We start from the raw sequence: 22,595 nt of genomic DNA on the forward strand, positions 1-22,595 counted from the left end.
ATCTTTAATTAAATCTGACCAAGATATGAAATGAGTCTCCTCAAGTGTCTTTATTAATCACAAGTGCATATCTCAAGAATCCTATCCTTGATGCACTTATTTAGGGGGGGATTATTTCATATTTTGTGTCTTGCTACTAACCTCGCTTTCAAGGCTTCATGTGTGTAGAAAACATATACATGATCATAAGGATAATATGCTTCACTACGAGTATGCCACTTGACTTCAAGGTCACCAATCCAACTTGAAAAAGGTGTATCTAAACTCAAAATTGGATTGATTATCACTTTGTGTGGCTGCTCTCCATAATATGGCTTAAGTTCCTCATTTGGTCTTAAACGATCAAAAGATGCACATATACTTGCCTCCATATACATGTGTGCATTATTCACTCTTGAGAAACTTAGTCCATGTTATGAGGCTTTACTGCTTGACGATTCATTGACTTCCACATTTAGAGAATCATCAAGCACAAAGCTAGGGCTTGTACTACTAATGTGATTTACTTGGACTTCTGAGCGTTTAATGATTAATCGAAAGAAAAGAGTTCAAGTTATGTTTATAATGATTATGTGCAAGCCATCTATGTGAGATCCTTCTCTTGTGAAGGACATGGAACCTAAAGGGCCAATGTATGTTTTATTAGAGTCAAGTATTTATGATTTGCATCTAGGCCCTCTACATGCTAGTGTGTGCATGTTTTGTATCGAGTAATTCAAAGTTATTTAGTGTAACTTTAGATATTTGGTTGATACCTTCTTTTGAGATTGACTTAGTGTCAAGAGAACTAAATTATTGTGAGGTATGAGCCAAATATGCTAAGAACGGTACTTGACTTGAGTTACTAGATATATGAATGTTATAGGATAGAGTTTTCAAAAACCCAACTAGTATGCTAGGCTGTATGCTTTTTGGAAACTTTTGGTACTTGGTCTTTGTGACCATGTCAAGTTGCCTTGTGGTTGTAGTTACACTTGTTTGATTGTTGGCTAACCACAAAGCAACAAGACTCTCTCAAGTCCATAGGATCTATTCAAATCTCATCTCAAGGGCTATATTCTTTGGAAATGCTATCTCTCATCAATTTCAAGCCTAGGTTCCTATTTCAAATGGATATCTTAGACAAAGGAACCAAAAGATATCTTTCTCGTCAAGGCCCTCTCATCTAGAAATCAAACTCTATCAACACTTTTGAGATATTTTGCCCAATTCTGAGAATAGTCCGAATTCTCTGGGTTTCAGCCCGGATACTCTGGGGTGGCCCGAATACTCTGGCTTTTCTCCCGGATTCTCTGGAGTTTACCCAGGTATAGCAGTAAACCCGGAAGTTCCGAGTTTAAAACCCGGAAGTTCCGGATTCGAGTGGGTAAAAATATTCACCTCAAAAATACTGAGAAAATTTCCATGGCTATAGAGTTCCAAAACTATTATGGATGTTCAAGAAGTTGGAACATACCTTTATCTCGGGCAAATACACTCAAAATCAAGTCAAATCAGAGGGGGATTGTGAAACCCGGAAGTTCCGGATTTCAACAGTTATATCACTATTTGGCCCGTGACTTACCCTTTCACCCCTCATTCACTCTCTCACATACTGCCTGATACTTCCCTGTTCGGGAGAGGCGATTTTGTGGCGATTCAAGGATTTGACCAAGGATTTCAAGGGGCAAAGGTGGGCTCTTGGTGATTTCAATCCAGAGGTTCCGGATCCACCCTTCGGAATCGATTTCAAACCCTTCCCACTATGAGCAACGGTACAAAATCATTCCTTTTGCCCGATCTCTTTACCTAGGATTGATTTGTTCGATTCATTTGGTAGAACACCTACATTTAGACCATAGATGTTATCCCTAGCAAAAGAATCATGTTTCCATGGTCGATTCTGATGGTGCTCGTAGTTAGGGTTTTCTGGGCAAACCCGGAGGTTCCGGGTTTCGAATCCGGAAGTTCCGGATTTACCCAGAAAACTGGAATCCAGTTCTGATCTTCCAAATCATCGGATTCTTTCACTCAAAATCAGTTCAGTTCTAAATCCAAGGTTCATCTTTGTTTTTCACAGATAATTCAGATGATGAAAGGTTTGTTTTGAGGAGAAGGAGCAAAAATCCTAATGTTCCCATTGGGACAAGAAGATCCATAAGGCAACTTTCCAGAGGCACCTTGCACATTGCAGATGAGCCAGAAATTCAAGAAGAGAACAACACATCTAGTGATGATGGGGAGGAAAGTGATCCAAATTATCATGAATCACCTCCCCATGGAACAAAAAAAAGTGGTAGGCAAATGAGGGGCAGCAGCAGCAGTGGTGGCCATGGAGTTGGCAGTGGTAGTGCTCAACCCGATGAAGAAGAGGAAGAAGAGGGGCAGCAACAACAGTCCGGTCAGCCACTCTTTGTGACTGGAGTCATGATGAGAAAGCCAAGTGTTCCCCATGACTATATCATGACTGATTACATGAAGAGGGGAATGACAGACAAAGTAAGAAAAGAAAGATTGAAGAATCCTTTGCGTGCTAAGAAAGGAAGAAGTGTTGATTATAGATTTCAAACCAAGTTCCATCAAGACTTCTATGTGAGTGCAATTCTTAGTAAGAAATACAAAGTGGCACGCTCTCAATTTATGAATTGGCCAAAACTTGAGAGAATGGGAGATCCAATCTTTAATGAGATCAGTAGTGCATGCAAGGCTAAGCACATATACAAAATCATGGCATTTCAATATGATTGGAACATAGAAGTGATTGCCCAATTTTATGCCACTTGCCACTTTGAAACACATGATGATATGAGATGGGTCCATTGGATGACAGAGGGAAAATGGTATAAGATTAATTATGCTGAGTTTGCAGTCATGTTTGGATTTGGGAGAGCTGATGTAGAAAGAGTTAGACTTCACCTTAGCTCTCCTCTCCCCAAAGAATAAACGAAATGCATGTACTTACCTGGCAGAGAGTCAGAGTTTGGGGGGCCTAAAGGACTAATTCCATTTTATGCATATCTTAACAAGTTCTTTAGGAAGACACTTGCTCCAAGAGAGGGTGATGCTCACAATATATCATCATATGGAAAGAATTTGCTATATGCTTTAACTCCTAGTGAGCCAGAGTTCAGTGTGTTTGATTACATATGGGAGGAAATCAAGTCCATATCTGAATCACCCCAAAAGTGTTGTGGTTTTGGAGCTTATCTCATGTTCATAATTGATCAAAAGACCAACAAAAAATTTGAGTGTGATTACAAACATCCTCCTGTTGATGTCAAGATGGACTCACACCCCGGACCCACTCTTGCTGAAATTATTGCATCTAGAGAGCAAGATGCAGCTACAGGTGATGGTGATACAGCCCCACATGCTCCTACACATGCTTCTAGTGCACCACATGTCCCTACTCGCTCCTATTCTAGGCGTGGTGGCTCTAGATCTCAAAATTGGGAAAAGCCTCCCTCTCCAATTAGAAAGATGTTCAACATGATTTTTGGGATGTGCAAGTCCACAAATGATGTGGTGCACAAGGAGAGGGAAAGGAGGAAGAAAGACACTTTGAGGCTAAAGAAATTGCAAGAAGCCATGTTGCCCAATGATCCTCCCTCACCCATTGGCTCAGAAGGACAGCAAAGTGAGCCTGAATCTATGGAGCAAATGAATGCTAGATATCAGCAAGAAGATTATTGGGGGCAGCTCTATGGTAGTGGCACCACGTCCTATGTTAACCCTACTCAGTTTCCACCACCACCTCCATCTTATGGGTTCGATGCTTTTGGTGCTTAGATGTTTGACCAACATGTTGGTGATGCCGGCCAAGGTTCGAGTAGGCAAGATGGAAGACAAGACGATGAGGATGATGATCAGTAGTAGAAGCTCCAGAAGACTCCCCTCAGGCCCTTCTTGGTGATAGATGACAAAGGGGGAGATATTATTGAAGATTAAAGCTTCTACTCAGTTTTCAGGGTTTCTGGTCAGGCAAACCTGGAGGTTTCGGGTTTCCAAATCCGGAAGTTCCGGATTTGGGTGTGGGATGCCACATGCCATGTAATAAATTCGTTTTAGCTCATGAGGACTTGAGAATAAATTGTATTGTGTGATATTGTGTGGTGAACTATGTTTAGATGCTTTAAACTAATATGTGATGCTTGTTAGTGTGATAAAAGGTGATAAAATGATGTTTTGTTGTTTTTAGGCCAGTTCTGCCTGGCAAATCCGGAAATTCTGGATTTGGAACCCGGAGGTTCCGGGTTTGGGCTGACAGAACTGACCTGCTTCTTTTATCTTGCTTTTGTGTGAGATATCTGTCATATGCATCACGTATTATTTGATCACACATTTGTTTTGCACTCCACGGATGCTGAGATTTAGGGGTAGTCTCATTTGTGCTCAATATGTGTATTTTGGCATGTGAGGCCAATTTGAGATGAATTCCATTCATATGCACATATTGAGGGGGAGCTCTAACTAAATCTGAGAATTCAAAAGCTTTACTGAATATCTTTCTGTAAGCTTTAATCGGGTTGTCATCAATCACCAAAAAGGGGGAGATTGAAAGAGCATCTTGGCCCCTAGTGTGTTTTGGTGGATTGATTGACACAACGATTAAAGGGCTAACTATCTTGTTGAGTATATGAGCAGGAATTGATTAACACAATTGTAATCTATGTGATGAAATGAATCAAGATTCAAGACACTTGCTCATATGACAAGATGAATGACATGTTCTAGTATGAGAATATTAACAAGCAACAGCTACCATGGAAATTGGGATATGTATCAACGATAATGAATTTATTAGTATATCCAAATGAAGCTTGTCGACGTAAGTGGAATTCAAAATGACAAGCCAAGGTATTGTGAATGAGACAAAGGTGTATGCTTAGACATAGTCTCACAATTGGAGAAACTTGTCATAAGGAATGTATGAGATAGCTGATGATCAAGCTAGCATGAAAGAAATGATGTTCATTGTAATGGCAAAATCAATGTGAGTTCAAGAGGGCTCTTAAGGATAAATTGATGGGATCGAAAGGCGTGTTTCTAGAGGCTATGTAAGCAAAGGCTTGGCATGAGCAAAGAAACCGATAATGATCAAGTCCAAGAATTCTAAGAGACATGGAGAATTTCATATTGACAAGTGTCATTCATTAGAGAAGAAAAATTGCTTGAGGATCAAAATAGTTTTCATTGTAAGTTAAATATGATACAAGCCTACATGAAGCTATATGTGATGCAAGGATGAAGAGTTGGAATTCGGGAATGAGTTTCTAGGTACTAAGCTTGGAGAATGGCAATTGTGGTTGTGCCGAGGAACCAATGCTAGAGTGACGAAACGTTCTTTGGGTTCAACTTGAAGAATCTTGGTCATGTGTGGTGTTCATGTTGGAAAGTATCAATCTTTCTAGAATCTTATTGTGAAGACGGTGACTTGAACTAGAGGTGGATTTCATTAAAAGATAAAGGTTCAAGGTCACTAGCTCAAGAAAGATGTGCTCAAAGTAAAGAAGCCAAGATTGGATGCACACCTCAGATTATGATTGATCAACACACGGCATAGGATGAAAAAGAGAACCTCAAGAAGTTGAAATGTAATTTATCTTTGATCTTGAGTTTAGGTATGCCGTACTATCAATAGGGATGCATCACAATGGTATTTGGTTTAGTCTCAGTGCTCAAGTAATCCATGTGAGTTGAGAGAGACACAAAAGCCTCACGTACACATATTAACTTTGCTGCCAGGGCAAATCCGGAAGTTCCGGATTTGGAATCCGGAAGTTCCGGATTTGGCACACGTAGTACTAACGGCTAGTTGGTTTGAAAACCCGGAGGTTCCGGGTTGTAGAATCTGGAAGTTCCGGATTCTAACTGTCATATAACGGCTAGTTTTGTTGGGACCAGCTATTTATACCCCTTAGCTCCCTCCTTGGTGGGCTGCTGTTCCAGGCTCCATTCTGTTGATTGCTGGTCGTCCCAAGAAGCTTGGTAGCCATAGTTGAGCTCTCTCCAACCTCTCTTTATGAGATTATGTGATTAGTGTATATTTTTGAGTTGGGTTGAGAGAGTGATTGCTTGAGAGCACTAGAGAGCACAACAAACCTTGAGCACTTGAGATTAGCCGTGATTTGTGTGATTCACATTTGTTACTCTTGGAGGTGAAGCCTCCTAGACGGCTAGGCGTCGCCGGCTAGCTCCCAAGGATTGTGGTGAGCAGCGGCAAGTTTGTTGCAACACCGATCTTGTGCCACGAGGGCGCATGGTCATATAGTGGAAGGAGGAGATAGCTTGACCTTGGGGTCGATATAAGCTTCCTCAACGGAGACTAGGATTCACACGTGGGTGCACGGGGTGAATCTGAACTTCGGTAAAACAAATCCTTGTGCTCATTGCATTTACATTTATTTGAGGATTTGAGGAGCTCTCCATTAGACACTTGTGTCTTGGAGATATTGTTGTTTCGTATGTGTAGGATCTGCGTGAATCTGCTCAAGGAACTTCTCTGAGCAGACTCTACAATTGGGGTTTGAATTTACATTCATTTACTAGCACTACTCTTGTGTTCACTCTGTTCTGAGTGAACTCGGAAGTTCCGGATTGACAAACCCGGAAGTTCCGAGTTCACCCACTGTCTAGCCCAAATCCGGAAGTTCCGGATTTGAAACTCGGAAGTTCCGGGTTTGGCAGACAGTGAATTTAATCCGCTGCATTTGAGTGAAAATTTGTAGGTGCGCCTATTCACCCCCCTCTAGGCGACATCACGGTCCTTTCAGGTATATATCTTCCTTAAGTGACTGAATAAATCTTTTATGGTACATCTATCTTTTATATAAATATTTGAGTGTTAGAAGAAGCCACCATGTTCATCGAGAGAGGCTAGAAATTCCCACATTAATCTAAAAAAGAGAAGAATTTAGACCGTTGGATTTTATGAAGATCTAACGGTCTAGACTAACCTAAAGAGTCCTTAACAAATATAACAAGTAACTACCTAAATTCAGAATTTAAAAATAAAAAAATACTTGACCAAAGAGTCCATAATGAATACGATTAGAATAGCTAATAGCTAAATTCAGAATTTAAAAATAAAAACAATTAGCACCCGTTGAGGAGATCGTCGTCCATCCACGAGAGCGTAGGAGACAGGAGTATGCATTAGGATCATCTTCACCACGCTCTGCCACTGGCAGGCTAATGTAAAGATGGTGCCCAATTCCCAGTGGCCGCAGCTCATGATCAATCCGAGTTTTATTCATTCTCACCTTATCCCTAGGTGGCGCCAGCAAGTTTCAAAAAAAAAAGGTGGCGCCAGCATTCCGAGAATAATCTTAGGCCACGAGACCTATGTATGGATACATAAACCAATATGTTATTTGTTCATTGAAAAACAATAATCGCGTGCTGCAAAATGGCTCCTGACAGAGATGTAGTAGGGTGGATAGCGTTGGCAAGCACGTAGAGCGGTAGAGGGCTTCGCCGCCCACGACGTGGTGGTGCTGACGTTGCTACTGTGCATCCAAGCACAACAACATGTGCAGCTCAATGCTGGCGACCTTGGCCCCCGGGATGCGGCATGACGGCACCATCCGGTAACCCGCTGCATGACCTCTTAGGTGTGTCCAGCTTTAGCGAGCATTATCGTCGATCTGACCCAGGTCGTTAAGGTTGATCCGGCCATCCCGCCCAAGATTGTCTGTCCTCCTCGGCCACGATGCCGAGGGACTGAGGAACCGTTAAAAGAAAGCCACCACAGGTCGTTAAGGTCGACCCGGCCATCCCGTCCAAGATCGTATGTCCTCCTCGGCTACGGTGCTGAGGGACAGAGGGACCGTTAAAAGAAAGCCACCACAGGTCTTCAAGGTTGACCCGACCATCCAGCCCAAGATCGTCTGTCCTCCTCGGTTGTGGTGCCGAGGGACCGTTAAAAGAAAGCCACCACAGATCGTCAAGGTTGACCCAACCATTCCGCCCAAGATCGTCTGTCCTCCTCGCCTGCGGTGCCGAGGGACCGTTAAAAGAAAGCCACCACATTTGCTAAAATGTATTAAAATTCGCATGTTATTTTAGAAAACTAAAAATTTATACCGTTGCATTTATAAAGATCTATCTTTTTAGGCTAACACAAATAATCTAGATCAAATGCCATAATAATTGCCAAATATGTTTACTAAATTGCTAAATTCGAAATTTAAAAAATAGAAACAGCTTGACCAAAGAGTACATGAAAAATAATATTAGAATATCCAATAGCTAAATTAGAAACTAAAAAATTAAAATAGCAATTGGAAAAAGAGTACAAATAAAAAATATAAAAATATTAGCAATTGACTAAAGAGACCATCTTTAATATGACTAATGAGCAAATTTTGTATTTTAAAAAATAATATATCAGTAGTTAGTTTGTATACCGATTAGGAAGGAAAATAGTTTAATAAATTGTATATGTCAAATATAACTAATAAACAATAAATTTAAAGTTAAGAAGAATCGGCCCCGATGCCGAGGGACTGAGGAACCGTTAAAAGAAAGCCACCACAGGTCGTTAAGGTCGACCCGACCATTCCGTCCAAGATCGTCTGTCCTCTTCGGCTACGGAGCTGAGGGACTGAGGGACTGTTAAAAGAAAGCCACCACAGTTCTTCAAGGTCGACCCGACCATCCCGCCCAAGATTGTCTGTCCTCCTCGGTTGTGGTGCCGAGGGACCGTTAAAAGAAAGCCACCACAGATCGTCAAGGTTGAACCAGCCATCCCGCCCAAGATCGTCTATCCTCCTCGGCTGCGGTGCCGAGGGACTGAGGGATCGTTAAAAGAAAGCCACCACATTTGCTAAAATGTTTTAAAATTCGCATGTTATTTTAGAAAACTAAAAATTTATACCGTTAAATTTATAAAGATCTATCTGTTTAGGCTAACACAAATAATCTATATCAAATACCATAATAATTGCCAAATATGTTTACTGAATAGCTAAATTTGAAATTTAAAAAATAGAAACAACTTGACCAAAGAGTCCATGAAAAATAATATTAGAATATCCAATAGCTAAATTAGAAACTAAAAAATGAAAATAGCAATTGGAAAAAGAGTACAAACAAAAAATATAAAAATATTAGCAATTGACTGAAGAGACCATCTTTAATATGACTAATGAGCAAATTTTGTATTTTAAAAAATAATATATCAGTAGTTAGTTTGTATACCGATTAGGAAGGAAAATAGTTTAATAAATTGTATATGTCAAATATAACTAATAAATAATAAATTTGAAGTTAAGAAGAAAAACTACGAATTCACTAAATACTTCATATCAAATATAATTTATAAATAGTTAAATCTAGAATAAAAAATAATAAAAAAGCAGTTAATTTGTATATGAATTTTAGGAAAAAATGTCTACATAAAAGTATTTGTGAACTACAATTAATAAAGAACTAGATTTGGAAATAAAATAATAAAAATAGATATTTTGATTTATTTTAAGTTGGGAAAGAAAATGACATGTGTGAATAGTCCATATAGAGAAAATTTATTTAAGCTATGTTCAAAAGTATTGGTTGAATCGTCAAGATAATAGATAAATATTTACAATGTTACTTTTATAATCATATAATGTTTTAGGTTAATGCAAAAGGTTCTATAAATATATTTAATATATGGGTTAACTTGAAAATAAAAAATAGAAAAATTGTACTATTTTACTTGAATTTGGAAGGAATTGAAAATATAAATTCCATGTAAATATCAAATGAATATATGACTATATTACAAAATATATAATGAAAAATGATGTTTTATTTCCATTAATATTTGGAACCAAATTAGTTAAATAAAAACACATGTCCATTTGCATATGTGTACTGCTTGCTTCACCAATTGTCCAGTATCGTGGAGTACATCAACTACGTTATAGTAATTGCTACCTTCTAACATCAAGCTTTACTCTACAATATAGTTTGAAATACATTACGAATCAATCGTCATAGATCAGTAGCTAGGTTGAGGCTCGACCATGGCGTTCATCGAGCCTTGATGTGCACTTACATCATATTGGAACGTCTCAAACACCAGTGCTGTTGATGATACCACAAGTAATCCTTGTGATTGTTAGGGTGTATTTGACTGGACTTCTCTAACATCAGATGAAGTCCTACCAAATAAGTTAAAAAGATTAAACAACTTCACACAATAAGCCCACATGGATTTCCAAAATAACTTACAAAAGAGGGAAGCAGCTAAAAAGAGGCTTCATCGACTTATCCTCTTTCCTTTAGCTCTAAATTATTCTTAGAATTACCAAATTATCATTAAGAAGCTGATTTCCTAAATATTTTTTTAAAAATAACTTTGACTCAAAAAAGTAGTTTTATAAATGAAACCAAAGCTAAAACTATTTTTGAAGGTTTTGAAACCTACCATACAGACCATCATTGTGCAATTTAGAGAGCGTGCTAATAACAACCATGAAAAATCATTGGAGTGGCTGCGGAGAAGCACAACTTAACAGTAGTATGTTATATGGAACAACAAAGATTTTTTTTTAAAATTTCTCGAATTCCAAGAGGGTGATGATGAATATACAGACTCTGCGTTCGGCTGGTCAACTTATGGCTGGTCTGGACTGGAGGTGTTGTAGCCCGTCGTAGCCAACGAGCAGCTAGCTTGCTGATTCCGCCGTGGACTGTGTGAGCGAGCCGTGGACTCCATTTTGGATCCGGACTGAGTGAGCGAGCGACAGACGGTGATCGAGACTACTAATTGGCAAGTTGGCCAACCGAACGACTGCTGTCTTCTAGCCGAACAGCTGAGCTGTGTCAACCCAGTCGAATTCAGCCCAAACAACTTGCAGTCAGCCGAACAGTGTAAGAGTGGTGAGCATAAAGGAGAAGCTTGTACCTTGCCAGCAGTAATACTAAATTTGTAGACCGCGTATGGACGACAAGTGACACAAAAAAGATGAAATAGTCATATACAGAAAAGAAAGAAGACTACTTGCTTTTGCTGGTATACACTGCCAATCAAAAATTTTAAAAATATTCATACAAATAATATTAAAGCATGAGCATGAAAATATAAAAATATATGTTTGTACATAAGAGATTCTATTTTCTCTTAAATTCATGTTCCAAAAATATTTCATAAAATATAAATGATGTAAAATGATATATATGACCCTCAATTTGAACTATTTGGAAAACGAATTACAATAACATTATCGAAAAATATAGAGATTAGAAAGAAAAAAAAACTAGCTACCTGCGCTATTTGCGCGGGTCACCTTACTAGTTATATATATATTTGAGTGTTAGAAGAAGCCACCACGTTCGTCGTGAGGGTCTAAAAATTCTCACGTTAATCTAAATAAGAGAAGAATTTGAACTGTCAGATTTTATGAAGATCTAACAGTATAGAATAACTCAAAGAGTCCATATCAAATACTACTAATAAAAATAAGGAAAAAATAGTTGATTAACTCAAAGAGTCCAGACCAACTACTACTAATAAAAATAAGGAAAAAGTAGTTGATTTCTACATGAACGGGAAAGCAAATATATAGTAAAATAATAGAGAGAACATAACAAATTCAATTAATAAATAAAATTGACCTATAAATATATAAAATTTACCTATAAATAACTAGAACAATCGGTGAAGAAGAGAAAAAAAGCTGCACCATCGATATCAATGGGTTTAAATTGTATCAATCTAGACTCTGTTGATGGACAAAAGAAACGTACAGAGGAAATAGGTTCCTTCTATAAACAATGCAATCCTTGGTTTAAGGCAAAAGAAAGAAATGGGGCTGCTGCCCATGTAACGCATTGTTCTCGAAGCACGGTCCTTGCATCTGAGGCCTATAAACTCCGTTTCAGAAAAGACTAGACATGGTCAGGGAGAATGTCAGACGTGCGTGTTATTTTTCTACTAGATACAAAAGCAAATGACGCAAAAGCTATTAATACTTAGGTTAATAAAAAATAATTCAAATAGTACATTAATTAAATATGGTTAATAAATAGCTAAAATTTTGTACAGATCAAATATTGTAATCTAAGTATCAATTAAAGGAGACAACAATAATAATTGATCAAGATTGTAAACATATGTACTCAAAAGGTTCTAGAACGGCTACTTGACATAAATTAAGAAAACCTGCTACGAGCAGATTCTGTGGACATTGGCTTCAAGAATTCTCATCGATGATGTCGGTGATGATACTGATACATGAAGTTGAGTGACTCGCATTCGACGACTGACAGCCACACGAGATTGGATCAGCAATGGAAATTGAGTAGAAAAAAAATGCTAGGTCGGACGACGATACATGTCCCTTACAACAAAACACTCACAGAGCCGATCAACAACAATTAGCTCAATGCCTCAGATGATTTCTATTTTGAACCTCTCCTGGTGCAATAAGCTAAGCTAAGAGGCCAAACCATAGTCAGTTAGGCTGAATCTGCGTAAGAGCACGATGGCGAGCTCTTGCAGGAATATGCGATCGGCCATCACACCGCCCACCATGATGCCTGCTAGCTTTGTGAATCTGACACTTAACTGAGAATTTATGGAGCATATATCAGAAAGGCGGCCATCATCATCATGTTGTCTTTCTGATATAAGAAGCGTATTCATAGTGTGGATAGCAATGCAGTTGAGATTATCACAAACATATAACCCTAGAAATTCTAGGTTGAGCCAAACAACATGTTATTAGGCGATCGGCGATGGAAGTAGTACCTATTGTGTGTGCGCAAGGTATTAGTGAGATTGTATGATCACAGGTTGCGACGCAAGTGGAGCATCTGTGCATGCACTAACAAATGCAGCGGAGGCGAAGCAGATGGGTTTGTGTCAACATTTTGTAGACATGAGCAGCTCTAAGAAGAATCCTGATTTACAAGCAACATAGAGATACTCACCGTTCACGAACACGGCTATTTAGCCCGTTTCCACGCTGTGTAAATGCTACTCTGTAGCTAGCCATGTTTGTTTAATGTGTTGTTTATTCCATTTAATTACCATTTATGCCATTTAAATGGACATTTAGCTCGAATAAATAGCTAAACGAAAGGTAGCCGATCATTCAGCGTTTACCGTCTAGACTAACACTCAGCTATTATGATAACGAAGAAGAGCATCAGTGGTATGGTGTGGACATCTTGAGTTGTAATTCATTTGAAAAATAATAATAGTTGATGAGATAATGCACTACTAGAAATCTTTTTCCCCTGTGTGTTCAATTCATGTTGGCTCGGAGTCCACTAACAGCATGGATGTTAATGGCCACAATGGTGAGGACCTCAGCAGCTCAAACATTGATAACATTCATGGCAGCAACCAACATTGTGGAAATAATGCATTGTGTGATGATTCAGCTTGATTAGAGTGGAAGCAATGCATTGTCTAATGGTGCAGCTTCATCTTTTGAAAATAGAATGAATGACATCTCACAGTTCATCTTTTGCAGTTCTACGCCTATATATGCAGCATGCACTTTGGTAGATTGGTAGTGTGACTCTAGATAGTACTAGGCTAGAAGTTTATGGGTTTGGTGGACTGCTTATTTTGCTAACCGTGTACTGATAGATGCCAACAACATTTGGACATGATGTTATGATATTTATGTAATGGTGAATGTGGAATTTATGTGCCATTTGATTCTAAATTCTTATGACCAATGTCATCTGGCCTTTTGTATCAAATTCAATTTGATAATATTTCATTCAATATTTTGATTTTCTCTGACAACTGAATGATTAATTTCCCTGATGGTTGGAATGAAATATATGTATTTCATTTCCCTGTTGGCTAAATGATGATAGGAAAATGTAGGAAAACTGCCCATAGAAAATATATTACCCTGTCGGTAAGAGAATCGACAGGAAAAATACCAGTTTTGCTGAAGGTGATATGTATACAGGGAAATTACTTTTTCCTGTCAGTCCTACCAATTTCCCTGTGGGTTTCCATCGACAGGAAAAGAAGGACCAGATCTAGTGGTTTGGAATTTCCTGACTAAACCGACAAGGAAATTTCTGAAACCCTCAAGGAAAGGAAAACTGGCAGAAAAATTGTTATTTTCCTGTCGTTTTATTCCTGTCAGTTATTACCTGCCAGTGCACACACAGGAAAATTATTTTTGGATTTCCCTGTCGGTTTTTTTAATTCCCTGTGGGTGTGTTCACCCTCAGGGAAATTCCAGTTTCCAGTAGTGATGCGTAACTTAGAGAATGTGAGGATGACCATGAAGAAAGCCATGGAAAAACACACCGCAGAATAACATGAAAACGAATACATACGACCTTTCAAGACAAAATGAAAGAAAATTTGCATAAGATACGAAACAAAGAGGATGCATCAGCAGCTCATTTATATTTTGATTACAACTCAAAATTAAACTCTAATTATTAGGCCTGATGGTATACATTGAACCACTCATCTAGATATTTTTACTAAAACTATAGGAATAATTTACCATGTTAGAAAGAACTCACAAACAAAAATATACAAAGCCAACCAAAGATCTAAAAATGAACTATATTCCTGTGAATAATGTCCAAATATTTATATATATTGCTGTCAGTAGATACTAAAAAAAGATGTCGCTATAAACCTTTTCTTCTAAATTATTTATATTCTAAAAGGACATGCCTTGGAATATGGTGATAAAGAAAATGTATAGATGATACCTTGCTCTGTTCCTATGTTAAAACTAAAAACTATTTGCATCCATTTATCTTAAAATAGACCATAAAAATATTATCATGAAAAAGCTAGCTACCCGCGCTACCTTGCTAGTTAAGAAGTATTATATGGTACCAAAATTATAACTTGGACTTTCGTGTCTAGGTATAAAAATGTACACTGCATACCAAAATTTATATCTCACATGGCATAATTGGTGATAGCCTCTTCATGTGCCGGAAAAAGGCTACTCCATCAGTCCTAAAATCAAAGCACTCTTAGATTGATCAAATATATAGAGAAGATATTAACATCTAACATCAAATAAGTAAATTATGGAAATATATTTCATAATGGATTTAATAATTCTCATTTGACATTCAAAATAATATTTTGTTTTTATAAATTTGATCAAACTTATAACTGTTTGACTCAAGCAAACAAAAATACCCTCTATTTTAGGATGGAGGGGAGTATAAAACAACAACAATTTTAACAATTTTCAAGACAAATCTATGCTAATCCAGAACGTACACGTGGGAAACGCTTGCGCTGAAAACCATATTTTCCTCAACTGGCGATCCCTAGATATACAAATCAGGAACGGCGATCCAGATCCGCCGCCGCCACGTCCTGCATCGTCGCCCTGTGCAGAAATCATCGTCACATCGGTGCGGCTACTATTTCGTCTCCAGAAGTCTCAGACCGGTCGTTCGCGCGACGTGCGCAAGCACATAGTATGTAGGCGCACAGAACGTTAGCTGGATGGGCACGCATTATCCTACCAGACGAAGCAAGAGTCGGAGACAGCGGGAAAGAAATCAAATACTCGCGGCTAGCTGGGCCCTCTCTCAAAACATCCCATGTTTACATGTGGTGCGTGTGCATGTTTTCCTAGCTTCGAAAAGCGAGGCGTGTGCTTGTTGCTCTGAACTTCTGAATTTGCATTGATCACCTCATCATCAACACCATCATCACGATTCAAGAAGGTTTTTCACCAAAAAAGAATCATGATTCAAGAATAATCGGCCTGTACTTACCTCGTTGACCTCACGGAGATAGGTAAATCGGTGAATCATACCGGCCTGCCACTAGCTGTCTAGCTCATCGTCAGAATAATTTTTTTGCTGTTTTTCTTTAACGCGAACGAGTTCGTCCTAAACATACCATAGTCCATACAAGCACATGATGCTCATCAACAATTAAATTCCTACTACTACTTTAATACGGTGCTGTGTACACGAAGTACTGTGATTGGATTAAACAAGTCCAGATACGCCGGTGACGTGCTGTACCACGTTTGTCCATGCTTCGTCTGGCCAGGTCGCGGCGACTGCGAATTTGTCAAGGAATAAAAACGAGTCCTTTCCCGGCCGTGGCATCAGCCATCCAATTGATCCCGCTTGCTTGCCCGTTCAACGCCCTGGCCCCGGGGAAGAAGAGAAGGGGGCGAGAAGCATCAGGATATAGGAGGAGATGGCGTCCCCTCACCAAATCCGCAGCCCCCGGTGCTGACTCTCCCCTCGCCAATCCATAAAGACCCCGCGCGCCGGCTTCCCTGAGCCAGCTCGATCCCTCCTCCGGTTCTCGCGATCGGGAGAGTGGAGAAGAGCTAGCTAGGTGTGGGTAGCGATCGAGCTGCGAGCGGGCGGCCGGGCGCCATGAACTTCGTGGGGCGGCGAAAGTCGTCGTCGCTCGCGGGCGCGGGCGCCGGGGCCGACGCGTTCGGCGGGAAGCACGCCGTGGCGTCGCTGCGCAAGGGCGGGCGGCTGCCGGTCTACGTGGCGAGCGTCTTCTTCGTCCTCTGCGTCATCGTCATGTACGCCGAGGACATCCGGTCGCTCACGTACGAGCCGCTCGCGCGCGTGCCCGCGCCGACGGTGCCGGCAGCGGACGACGCGGCCTCGGCCTCGGCCGGCCGGCAGAAGGTCGTCGCAGTGCCCCGCCGGGACATCTCCTCGTCGGAGAAGCCCGCCGCCGTGCTGCACCGCGGCGACCAGGAGAAGCCGAAGCAGCACGCGGTGACGGCAACGGCGGAGCCGGCGCCGGCGGTGGAGACTCCGCAGAAGAAGGTCGCCACCAGCAGCAGCAAGAAGAAGCCCGCCGGCAAGAAGGCGAAGAAGGCGAGGCGGCAGCGCGCGGCGAGGAAGACGGTGGTGCCGCCGGCGCTGGGCGTGCCGGAGACGTGCGACCTGTCCAAGGGGCGGTGGGTGTTCGACAACACGAGCTACCCGCTGTACCGGGAGGAGGAGTGCCAGTTCCTGACGTCGCAAGTGACGTGCATGAGGAACGGCCGCCGCGACGACACCTACCAGAAGTGGCGGTGGCAGCCCAAGGACTGCTCCATGCCCAGGTACGTCGCGGGCAGCCAGACGGATTCACACCAGTCGCCAGTCGGGCGGCGCCATGCGGACGGAGACGGCTGGCTCTGGCTGGGCGTGCATGCATTAAACGGCTTTATTGATTCCATCGATTCCACCTCACCGCAGGTTCGACGCGAAGCTGTTCATGGAGAGGCTGCGGGGGAAGCGGTTCATGTTCGTGGGGGACTCGCTGAACCGGAACCAGTGGGAGTCGATGGTGTGCCTGCTGCAGTCGGCGAGCCCGCCGGGGAAGAAGTACGTCAGCTGGGAGGGCCAGCGCGTCGTCTTCCACGCCTGGGTGCGTACGCCGCCGTCCCCGGTCACTTTCTTCCTTTCCTGCCTTTAGGATTCGTGCCGCCGAGGGTAACCGTCGCCAGCTAGTACTAGCGGGGCCCCACGGCTGCCCTACGATACACTGCGTTCCAGTTTCATTCCACGCACCGGTTTTTCAAACCGTGACGTGCCTGTCGTTGGTGACGGCTAGGGCCTAGGTGCAACAACCTCCCTGGACACGGGCGGCCGTTTCTGACCCGGCCGCCGGTCATGTTCGTGCACGAAACTAACCAACCAACTATAATTATATTCCAGTGTCCCCTCGATCTTCAAAATCAGAAAACAAAATAATATAAAGAGAAAAGAAAACTGAACTGGGCCAACATGTTTTGGTGCGTGCGTGCAGGCGTTCAACGCGACGGTGGAGTTCTACTGGGCGCCGTTCCTGGTGGAGTCGAACTCGGACGACCCCAAGATACACAGCATCCAGGACCGGATCATCAAGGCGGACACGATCGCGGCGCACGCCGAGAACTGGCGCGGCGTCGACTACCTCGTCTTCAACACCTACATCTGGTGGATGAACACGCTCAACATGAAAGTCGTGTACGTGCCTGGAGATACTCTATCAGTACTGTACGTCTGTACGCTTGGTGACCACAATTCGCGGCGCTGACGTATGCGTGCGGTCGATCGCTGGCACAGGAGGCCGGGCGGGCAGAGCTGGGAGGAGCACGACGAGGTGGTGCGCATCGAGGCGTACCGCAAGGTGCTGACGACGTGGGCGCGATGGGTGAACGAGAACGTCGACCCGGCGCGCACGTCCGTCTTCTTCATGAGCATGTCCCCTCTCCACCTCAGGTACATACCGCATCCTCCACACTGCCTATAGCCATCGTCTCGCACGGTATCCAACTGCGTTCCGTTCAACACATACAGTAGCAGCTCCTCACTCCCGACCTACTTTAAGTCCGAAAAAAAAGGAAGTTTGTGCCCGAACAGGGCAACGTAGGACTGCACAGCGAACGCGCGCAACTGCCCAACAGTTCAGAAACGTACTGCTGGCTCGCTGTAGGCGCTCTTAACGTCGCGACGCGTGTGCGGACGAAAAGGTACACGGACGGGCGGCGGGATGGTATGGTACCGGCCCGAGCTCGGCCACCCTGCCCGCCGACGAGATCCTGCACGGTCCGGTGGAGGAGTGGGCGCCGGCGGGCCGACTGGCGCGGTCGGTTCCCGTGGGCGGAACGGCCCCGTGCCGGCCCTCGTCTGACAAGTCCAAGTCGCGCGAGCCTGTTCGGCCATTTCGGCGCAAGTCGCCAGCTAGCTGCTGTGCCCGGGCTCGGCGCGAGGGACGGAGCGTTAGCGTAACTCGCGAACAGTGCGCCTGACGCGACTCCATCAGCAGCAGCAGCCGCTCATCCATTGATGATTGATGGGCTGATGGCGAGGCGCGTGGAATCGATCGGGTGTGGTCCTGGCACGGCGGTACAACAGTGGTAGCTGGCTTGTTACCCAGATTTGGCTTGTACCAATGGTTTGACATTTCAGCGTGTGTAATATCCTAGTACGCGCACACCATTGCCAGGATAGAAGTCAGATCTGATTTTGTGTAGCTTTAATCTAGAGGCACACCACACGGCAGAGCACTGGCACCAGGAACTGATCGCATCGAGCTTCAAACTGGACTGGCACTACCGATCCCAAGGACGGCGAACGCGACTTTTTAGACGTTACTTGGATCGGCACCTTCCTCTCTTCCCTGTTCTCCAAGCACTTTACGGCCGGGTCAAGAGACTTGCGTCACAAAACTGACCCGGCTGGTCCGCTACTGAAGTCCAATCAAACGGGTGTTCCCTATCGGCCGAATAGTACGGGGTATTGGTATTGTATTGTATTCAGCTCGCTGTCCATGTTGCAATCAGAAGGAAATTATACTACTAGTACTGGACTACTGGTGGAGTGGTGGTGGTGGGAGTACCGTCGCGGGGGAGCTACAGGGCGCGCCCTGTCTGTGCTTGAGCGCATACCTGTCCGATCACATGGGCGATCGAATTATTCGCACGGATCTGAGCCGCCGAAGCTTCCAAACCGATTCCCGCTTCGCCGCCAGCGGCTGCCGCGATCCGTGATGATGATGAGTCGCGCAGCCAACGACCGGCGGCGAGCGACGCGTCGTCGTCGTAGCTGGCCCGTGACGGCTGACGGGGGTGGGAAAACTCCGGCGGCGAGTGGCGTCGGTCGGTGCACCGTTCTGAATTTCTGAACTTATAATCCTGTGGCCGGAGTTTTAGGATCTATACAGCAATTTTTAAGCCGGTCTGGTCATCAAATCTGCTCCCTGATCACGTTGGGGGCGTGAAGACTGGAAGGTGGATCAGAGTCTCCTCATCTGACGATAATCCTACTTGCACCTGACGCTTTGTTTTTTTTTTCTCTTTTTCTAATTGCGTAGCTCAGGCTCAAAGTTCAATCTTCTCTCGAGAGTCAGCTCCAGAGTTCTAAACCATTCGGATCCAGTACTAGTATACCGAATGGGCATCTCCCTATATCAACTATCAATCTACTCCAGTTTATACTAACATTAGACTTAAAGTCTGCATACGAACTGGAACTGTCCGTGATGAATTATTGGCTGCACCACGCTGACATCCGAATGGCGAAACGTGGATCGGCTACTAGTTGGATCAAACGGGAGGTTTGCGCTGCTTACCTATCGCCACTGACAGTGCATTGACAATGATCTGGCTTAGCTGCCCCCACGGATGACGCCTTACGAAAGCTCACCTAAAGCTTCCTGGAAGAAAAATAAAAGGATAGAGGGTGGCCTATCAGGGAGCTGATAGATGTTTAAGTTCCGTGAAGCAAACCACTTCGAATTGGCCGACTCTTTTTTCCTCAAAAAAAAATGGCCGACTCTTTTAGCCTCTCTTTTTTTAAGTCGGAAGATTCTTCCTCTTTGGTGGTTCCTTTTGTTTTTTGCAAGAAGGCAGTATGGAGTAGATAGCCTGAAGGACTCTGCAAAGATTCAGATCTGGTGGATGAATGAACAAGTCGCCGCGTGTCGTCACTAGCCGGCTGCAGTCTGCAGAGATTTTAGTAGCTAAAGCTTTGCCCTTGAAGTGGAAAGCTCAGTAAGACAGTAACAAGAACGAGTCATTTGGCGTGCCTAGCTGCATCGAAATTGTAGTGTGTGTATCTGTCGCGATTGCGTCTAAGGATGGAGCACTTACCTACAGTAGCCTGGAGTAGTTGGAGGGATGTCACGTCGAAAGACACTGTTGACGCTCGCCCAACTAGAGAGCGAGTTGCAATTCCGGCGAAGAGGACAGGCGACGTAGTATTCTGCGCAATGCACGTATTTGGCAACTCAACTACACGCTACGCGTAGAAACTCGTAATCAGTATTTCTACTGGCTTACATCTTTTTATCTTGGCTATTTTTTTTTGTGCCGTGAACTCTAAGCAAATTTACAAAGGCCTTGTTTAGCTCGCGAAATTTTTTGAATTTTTACATTGTAACACTTTTGTTGTTATTTGACAATTAATATCTAATTATAGACTAATTAGGCTTAAAAGATTCGTCTCGTGCTAATCAGTTAGACTGTGTAATTAGTTATTTTTTAACTACATTTAATGCTCCATGCATGTGCTCAAAAATTTGATGTGACGGATACTGTAGATTTTTTTTTGGAACTAAACAGAATTTGGCGAACTCAAACTAACGGATTTGTTTCCCTTGTTTGTGTTTTTGGAACAGCCCGCAGGTGTGGGGCAACCCTGACGGGATCCGGTGCGCCAAGGAGACGATGCCGCTGCTGGACTGGCACGGCCCGCTGTGGCTGGGCATGGACTGGGACATGTTCCACCAGGCGAAGAACGTCTCCCGCGCGGCGTCGCCCCGGGTGCCCATCACCTTCGTGGACATCACCACCATGTCGGAGCGGCGCAAGGACGGGCACACCTCGGTGCACACCATCCGGCAGGGGAAGGTGCTGGGGCCGGAGGAGCAGGCCGACCCCGGCACCTACGCCGACTGCATCCACTGGTGCCTCCCCGGCGTGCCCGACATCTGGAACCTCGTGCTCTACACCCGGATAATGTCCCGGCCAGCCGTCCAGTTCGGCTGAAACCTTCAGGTTGCCAATTCGATTCGATTCATAGGCTTGGGCTGCTGGCATGGCGCGCGGCTGGTTATACGACATCACCGGTTCTGAAAAGAATTTTCCCCCCTCCTTTTCTTCACACGCTCTCTTGCCTTCTTCGTCACCTGTCGAAAGATGGCTTTATTTCTTTAGGGGTGGTAGGTTAATTAAGTGAAAAGAGACTGTAAAAAATGGGATGGGATGTGAGGCTAATCACCCCAGATCAAGGAACTGTACATTCCAGGGGCAAAAAAGAGCTGAAGTGAAAGAGATGAACAGAAATGGTTTGCACGGAAACGGACACTCGCGTGCGTCCACCGGCGGGCAGAGTCGTGCCCTCGTGGGGCGCTTCTCCGCGCGCAGGTCTTGTGTGGTTTTGTCTTTGTCGTCGCCCACTCTTTCGTCAGGCTTTACATTACATGGGGAACAGATCGAAAGGTGAATGGTGATGGGAGTTGGAGGATCTTTTAGGTGATCGTCTTGTCTGATCCTCTCGTTGTACACAGCACCATGTTCCACCTGAAAAAGGCCAGCCGACGTCGAGAGAACGAGGAATGGGCACCAGCTTGAGCATGAGGGAGGTGGTCATGAGCGTGCGCCATTGATGGTCCGGACGGACTCCCATCCTTCAGGTCGATCCGGACAAGATCTGTGCTGCTTTTTGGCGCTCAAGGGCTCCCGTATCTCCCTTTGCCCTGCAGGGTTGGACCTGTGACTGATTGACAGGTGCGAGAGAAATGCACTACTGACGCGAGGAGAGAAAGGATGGACATGGACGCAGCATGATCTTTCCTGGAGATGTAAAACCAGATAGTCGTATGTGCTACCATACCGGTAAAACGAGTAAACGTTTAGCTCGAGAAGTGCTACTGAAATTTGGTATCAGGGGACGTAGCGTGTAACCCTACAAAGTACTACTGACTACCAAATGGTGAATGTTCGTAGCTCAACGGATCAGCAATCCACGTCAATGTCGTAAGCCGGACAGAGAGCATGATCCTGATCTGCCGCGTACAAAGACTGAATGGAAAGCTACTAGTAGTTCTGGAGTGCAGCTTATGTCCAGCAGCAGCACGCCTAGAAAGCACCCTTTCGTTCTATTATGGTAGCAAGTAGCATGATGCAAGTATTTCGCTGATGTCAAGAACT

At 43.6% G+C, this 22,595-nt stretch overlaps 1 protein-coding gene across 1 annotated transcript; it reads left to right on the forward strand.

Moving 5' to 3' along the window:
• The first annotated feature begins 16,034 nt into the window (after nt 1-16,034).
• LOC120708546 (protein trichome birefringence-like 28) lies at nt 16,035-21,743 on the forward strand. Its single transcript, XM_039993842.1, has 5 exons — nt 16,035-17,018; nt 17,155-17,326; nt 17,708-17,907; nt 18,007-18,162; nt 21,062-21,743. Exons 1-5 carry the CDS (start codon nt 16,327-16,329, stop codon nt 21,429-21,431), a joined length of 1,590 nt encoding a protein of 529 aa, XP_039849776.1. The 5' UTR covers nt 16,035-16,326; the 3' UTR covers nt 21,432-21,743.
• The last annotated feature ends 852 nt before the right edge of the window (nt 21,744-22,595 follow it).

This window comes from Panicum virgatum, chromosome 5K (genome assembly GCF_016808335.1).
Source record: "Panicum virgatum strain AP13 chromosome 5K, P.virgatum_v5, whole genome shotgun sequence".
NCBI classification, from domain to species: Eukaryota; Viridiplantae; Streptophyta; class Magnoliopsida; order Poales; family Poaceae; genus Panicum; species Panicum virgatum.

Excerpts from the sequence above, each read along its gene's own strand:
- LOC120708546 (XM_039993842.1), top strand. The coding sequence starts at position 16,327 with ATGAACTTCGTGGGGCGGCGAAAGTCGTCGTCGCTCGCGGGCGCGGGC. Across the intron at positions 17,908-18,006 it reads ACGCTCAACATGAAAGTCGT|GAGGCCGGGCGGGCAGAGCT; the intron begins GTACGTGCCTGG and ends TCGCTGGCACAG. Across the intron at positions 18,163-21,061 it reads ATGTCCCCTCTCCACCTCAG|CCCGCAGGTGTGGGGCAACC; the intron begins GTACATACCGCA and ends TTTTTGGAACAG.